At 39.5% G+C, this 6336-nt stretch overlaps 1 protein-coding gene across 1 annotated transcript in view; it reads right to left on the bottom strand.

Moving 5' to 3' along the window:
* LOC138020458 (uncharacterized) overlaps positions 1-4121 on the bottom strand; it is a 10841-nt gene extending 6720 nt beyond the window's left edge. The window contains exons 1-3 of the mRNA XM_068867442.1: positions 3948-4121; positions 2348-2485; positions 2075-2257 (exon numbers count right to left, since the gene is read on the bottom strand). Of these exons, the coding sequence (XP_068723543.1) occupies positions 2075-2257; positions 2348-2485; positions 3948-4121 (495 nt within the window). The remainder of the gene's footprint in view (positions 1-2074; positions 2258-2347; positions 2486-3947) is intronic.
* Positions 4122-6336: the final 2215 nt, after the last annotated feature.

Genomic DNA, 6336 nt, shown 5'->3' with positions numbered 1-6336 from the left:
CAAATGAAAAACTGAAAGAGCAATGCTGCCCTTGTTCAATGAAGAGTTACAACAAATGTTCAAGGTTCTACCGTCGGGATGTCTGCTGTCTTTCTTACATTACCTGCTTAGACGAGTAAGCAAAAATTTAGTAATCCGAGGTCATAAATTATTTGTCACACCTACCTTTAACAAGTTTGTTGTTTTGCTCATGAGTGTGGTCGATTGCCAGAGCAGAGAATTTTCTCTGCGTCTTTCGTACCACAAAGGAGCCTTCTTCAAACTTCTGCATCACGTTAGGACTAGTGTGATCTAACTGTATCATGTCATGTAGGTGTACTGTCAGCCATCGTCCATAATTAACTTTGTCCCGGGCAAAAAAACCAGGGAAGCAAGTTTCTGAGGGATTCGTTGTAGAGGCTGAATCGGCCATCTCGCAGTGACTTCACGCATAGTAAGATTGTCATTTGAGTCTTCAATATCAAGGACCAATATTTAAATTGTGGGCACAACGAGGATTTATACTCTTGCCACTGGTTGAACTCTAGTTTGTCATCGCTATCTGAGAGCCCTTCGACGTACTCTTCATGATCAAAGGCTTTCCACGTTAGAATATGGAGGCTGCAAGCACTAACTTGATGGGCATGCCTGGTTCTTGAGACGTGAGAGGCTTTCAGGAACGAGTCAGCTGTTCCAGATGATGTTATGTTGGCTTGAGTTATTGCGCACATCCAACCGCTTCCTTCTAGTAAATCTCCAAGTGCTCTCTATGCTGCCATCTCAATGTGAAGTCCTGCGAGTACAACAACAAACTTCTTTTCACCCGGTGTCTCTAGCCATTGCCGTTGAATATTTTTAGCAATTGCATTAAGTGGCTGGTCGCAAGCAATAACAGGGGTTTGGCCGGGATTAAGAAATTCTACCAAGCGTTTCACTGTGTTCATTGAATGCAAAATCACAGCAACAGATTTTGCTTCTTCTTGAAACAGTGGCAGTAGACAGGAAATATCTGGTGGAATATCTGTGACTGCTGTGGTTTGACTTGCGTGGAATGCAGCCCAAGATGTACAACCCTCGTCGTTTTGGTCTTGAACGCTGTTGCCTAGTACACTTTTCACATGGTCCAACCATTTCTTCTCATCTGACAGGTCTACAGTTAAACAGTGGAAGTCGTCTGCCTTAACCGTGGTATTGGAAATGAAGGATCAATTTTCCATGCTTCTACTGGGGGGACGTCTACATATTGCTTGGGGAGAGAAGTGATACCTTTGATAGGCTGGACAGAGGCAAGTTGTACAATAGCTCGCTCCTGGCCATGATTCTCTCTGGTAGGGTGCTGAAAAAGCGATATCGCTGTGCTGTGTAAAGAGCCAGTTGTGGTAGTGGAACTGGGGTTATGATCGATGTTATCTACTGCACTTGTAGTAAACAGGTTCCTTTTAAGGTTGAGAGGACAAACTACGTTCTCTGCTTGAAATTGTGCACTCACCTTGTTTCCCAGTTCACTTGAGATTTCTAGGATTCTGTTATATGAAACAGAAAGTCCAAGGTCGCATAGCTTGTCAACTAATCCTCTTTTTCTGGTTTCTGCATGTAACAGGATACCTACATACATTGGCAGTGGCGTTCCACGTTCCTTTGCATGATAGTTAGCTTTAGAATCTTTGGGACGTCCCACCACGGAATTAAATCTTATAAGCTGTGATACTGTGAGGGCAGCTTGACTTTCTACAATGTTGCTTGATTGAGTCTTAATACTAGTTCCACCCATAATCATCGCAATTAAAGATCATAAAGACTGCGGGACTGAGGCTTCTTGACAGTTCGTTTCAAATGTACCGTGAAACTGACTATTTTCAAGGTTAAGGAGGTCCTGGCGTACAACATTGGCTGCTTTTGCAATCACCATTGCTTTCGTTGTCTGATGCTTTTACCCCAAAGTGCACAATTCATCTATTTTTTTACACCATATGGCTGGACTATTTGTATACAAAATGACATTAGAAATTTTATAGGTATGTTTTTGAAATTCAGTGAGATTTAAAACAACGTGTAACAGGTTGTTCGAAGCAAATTATACTTGCACTTGAAATACCTGTTCCTGAGTGTCCGTTTTCTCCACTGTGGATATAAGGTCGCCAATCAGCTGGTTCAGAGTGGCATGCACTTTTATTGTTTTCTCGTATTGACACGAGACATATGGTATAAGTTTTTCCATCAGATAACCATCCACGTCTTCATTCGAAATCACTGTTTCATCAGACACTTCCGATACAATCTGCAAAATGTTAAGAGATTTCAACCTGCACTCTTCTGTAATGCGAAAAGCGCTGTTCAACTGAAAGACTTTTAATGAGAATGTTCTAACCTGTGCAGCACAAGCGTTCCCATAATAACGAAGAGTGCCAAAGAGATCCCGGATTTTTCCAGATTCACACCCGCCAATTTTCACTCGGCCAGAATGGGGAAAAAATTTCTTCGGGGGCAGGCTAAGAACGTGCCCGAGCTAACATGAAATTGTTTTAATATATAGAAAATAAAGCATTTATACCCTGTTGGTTTCTATTTATTTTAAACCCACATTTTTCAGAGTTGCTCAATGTCAATTTCTCTATTTTTGCCTTGGGTGCTAGTTGCAAGATACCCAATCTTATTATGATAAACTTGAATGTTTATATGTATTCACACAAAAAATTATTTTGTGACAGTGATACCAATGTTATGATAGAAAACAATTGTGCCTAAGATAAGTTTAAAAGTTAAGTTATCAATTTTTATTACTTCAAGAAATTTGAAAATAGTACTCACTTCATAGGCAAAATACCTATAGCAACTGTATATGCTAGCTAGGTAGACGGCTAGGCAAACCCACCCAAATTCTTCCTAAAAAAGGAGACATGTTGTTGTAGGTTGCCTTGTGTAGGGCCTAATCCCATCCTGATGACAGAGGGAAGACATCTTAAAGAAGCTTTCCCAAATATTTCCTTCTTCTCCTCCATGAAGTCAAATGATTGCTCTGTTTTTGTTTTGCGATTTTTTCAAAAACTATGGGCGTGGTCTTCTCGAATGATCTGTAAGGAAATAAATCAGAAAGCCAACCAAGTGAGTTTTCATAAAGACATAGTTTTAATTCAGTAGAACTATTGTGTTCATTTGTCAACTGAATCGGGCGAAGAATTCAAAGTGTGCCGTCAACACAAACTGCGAAAAAATATATGCTACGCTAATCTACTAATCCTATTTTCTTGTTGGCTTTACATAACCGGAATATAAACGGTGAACATTGTTGATCAAAGGTTGCTAATCGATGGGCATATTCGGCAAACTTTTCACTGATCAATAACAGCAAGATTTAAATTATGAGCATGTTTTGAATGGTTCCGTGTTGACACAGCCTAAATTTGATGTGTATATTTTCCATGTCGTTATTGTTCAATTTTATATAGCTAGAAAATGAACTTGTTGTCTTTCGTTTGCGTTGGAGATTTACCCCTTCACATCTAACCCTTCTCCTAACTAGTTTTTCAACAATTAATTAATAGCTAGCATGAGAACACGGGAAATAACAAATTCAATCTCCACGTTGAAAAATTCGAGAACTGTTAGGAAACAATAAATAGTTTCAAATTTTGATTGACAATATTAAGATGTTGTGTAATTTTTCGATTTTGTGGCCGAGTAAAAAACCAACGTATTTCAGGACTGGTTTCCCACAGAAATTAAAACTAAAATTAAAAAAATAATAATAAACACCTTGCAAGAGCACACCTGAAAGCAAAGCTAGGAAAGCCTTTTGCTAGAGCAGGCTAGTTGTCAAAATGGGAAGGAAAAAAAATATACATGTATTGAACCCACGTCATGTCCTCACCCAAGGTGAAATTGACCGTCATGAGAAATGTTGTGAGTGGTAATTCATTACCACCCCCCTTGGTTTGCTTGCCACCACCTTGAAAGGTGGAAACAAGTACCTTTCTTAGAGTATTGGGATGAGTGGGATCATCCCAATAAACCGGGAATGAGCTCTTCACTAACTCAGACATAACAGATTCACCAGAAGACTGGGATATCACAGTGCCACCAAGGAGTTTCTTGACTAAGGGCAGTGAAGTAGACTTCCTGCTTGCCGTCTCTCCTACTGCCATTGGAGCTGGGCACGAGCCTGGAAATGATTATGTAATTATTACTTTTTTACAACAGAAAGGTTGCCTTTTGGGGGTATACAAATGTCACTTGTAATAGAAAAAAACAGTTTTTAAGATTTTCTGCTAGCCACTTTGTCAAAACAGCATTGGGCACAAATCCTGATCGAACCACGACTTTCACAGACATACAATAATACTTTACTTTGAGGAAAAACTATCATCGATGGGCGAGCAATCTAACTGGGTAATCAGTACTTTACATTGTTGCCCTGAGAAGTGTTGGAAACAAATACTTTTATTTTATGGCTACAATAGTACCCACGCTCTAATTGGCTGCTGAGTGGGCAAGATTTCCTTGTAATGACTGGGCATTATGAAAAGTTTTCTCGGCTCGATGGCTCTTTTATGTTGCGAGGCTGTGAAGGCTACGAAAAGGTGGGCAAAAACAAAAAATACCTACTCAGTAAATGTTGCCGGAATTTTTATCAAATTTAATTGATCTGCGCCCTATTGCCTTTGAAATGTCTTTTGATATATACTTACCAACCACAGAAAAGCTGACATGCTTCCTGCTAAAAGCATTATGAATTGAAAAAAATTCGTGCCCATGAATTTTTGTGCAGCTCACATAAAATCCAACCAGTCAAAAGGCTGGAAGGGTAGGTCCAAGGTCGGTGGGACAGCGTTTATGTACTGCTTCAATCTGGTTTTCTCGCTGATTGAAATGGGCACCCCGTTTAGGAAGGGAATCAGCCAGATGATTTTCTGTTCGTTCTCTGCAATACGTACTCCTTATCTGTTCAACTAAGACATAAAAATTGGCTGGTTATCTGTAAACCCACAACACAGTCAACCACCTCGGAAATTGAGATGTGGTCGCCACTAGAGCTGGTCGCATACCAGCTACAACGTATGAAACAATAGGGGGTGGTCGTTAATGGGAGCTCATAGCATAAGACAATTATCTGTTGAAGGTTTCCATGGTAGTTACTAGTGACTGAGTGACTGACGAATCAGTGAGGGATTGAATTTGAGGAATGGTATTATTATGCAGAATGTAAAAATATGCAGAATGACTCAAAGAAGTTAATTCAACTGAAAAGTGTGAATAATTTTACAGTTATAATCCTGGAACACGTGCGTGAGAATTGATCGCGTCTGACAGCCTAACACAGTGAATAACCGATCTCAACAAAACGCTGAAAAATAACTTTATTTGACCGGCCGAGGTTACGAGTAATGAGGTTTGGTGCATATACGATAAAAATAATTAGCATCCGTGGGAGAATGATATATTAAGAGGACAACACGTTTGAATTCTGCAAACAAGTTCTGGGCGAGAATAACCAGTGTCCAAATGCTACATGCAAAAATGAACTTGGACGATTACTTTTAAATCTTATGAAATGTTGGGACGTTTAGAAAACCAACCAAACGACCATTATGACAAGCAGTGTTTACAGATTTCAAAAGAAATATTCAAAGCAAAACCGCCGATATACACGTAACAAACTGTTACTTTACCTGTACATTTTCTGACAGAACGTAAACCTCTTCACCTTCTTGTCCATTCCTGCCAAGAACAAGAGCCGCTCTTTTCCGGTTCTGATTCTCTAAGGGTTGACTAACATACTTTTATCTAGTACTCGTTCAGTTGGCTATCTTTTAGCCCTTGCCAAAATACTCCACCCTGAGCTGAAAACGTGTGATTAATTGCATTTCTAACCGCCTTTGTCTGGGACATCTCTTCACAAGTCACAAAACACCTCCTGATGGATCAAATGAAAAGCCATTTTATAAATAAAAGTCTTAAATACACCAGACCAGGCTTGATGAGACTTGTTTTTGGTAACTACAATGTTTTGATCTTTACATCAGATTTCGACAGCTACAAATAATGATGAACCTTGGTAAAGGGCTACTATTGATGCACGCTAATAAATTGATTTTGCAACGTTTTAACAGGGTTTAGTCATGTTTGACACTTTGTATTAGGCTGCAAATTTCCCATGTGAACAAGAGCAAAATTTGGTCGGTATCAACCGCTTCTTTCTCACTTGTAGAGAAGCCGATTTAGTGCTAAGGGGTGAATACAACCACCTCTCATCGAAAAAAAAAAAGAGGCCGTAGAGCGTGTTAACCCAAAATACACATTCCACATACCATTGATGGTACAATGGTACAACAAGGAAAAACAATTTGAATTGGGCATTGA

The sequence above is a fragment of the Montipora capricornis genome, chromosome 10 (genome assembly GCF_036669925.1).
Source record: "Montipora capricornis isolate CH-2021 chromosome 10, ASM3666992v2, whole genome shotgun sequence".
Classification (NCBI taxonomy): domain Eukaryota; kingdom Metazoa; phylum Cnidaria; class Anthozoa; order Scleractinia; family Acroporidae; genus Montipora; species Montipora capricornis.
This window is presented reverse-complemented; position numbering and strand designations above follow the sequence as displayed.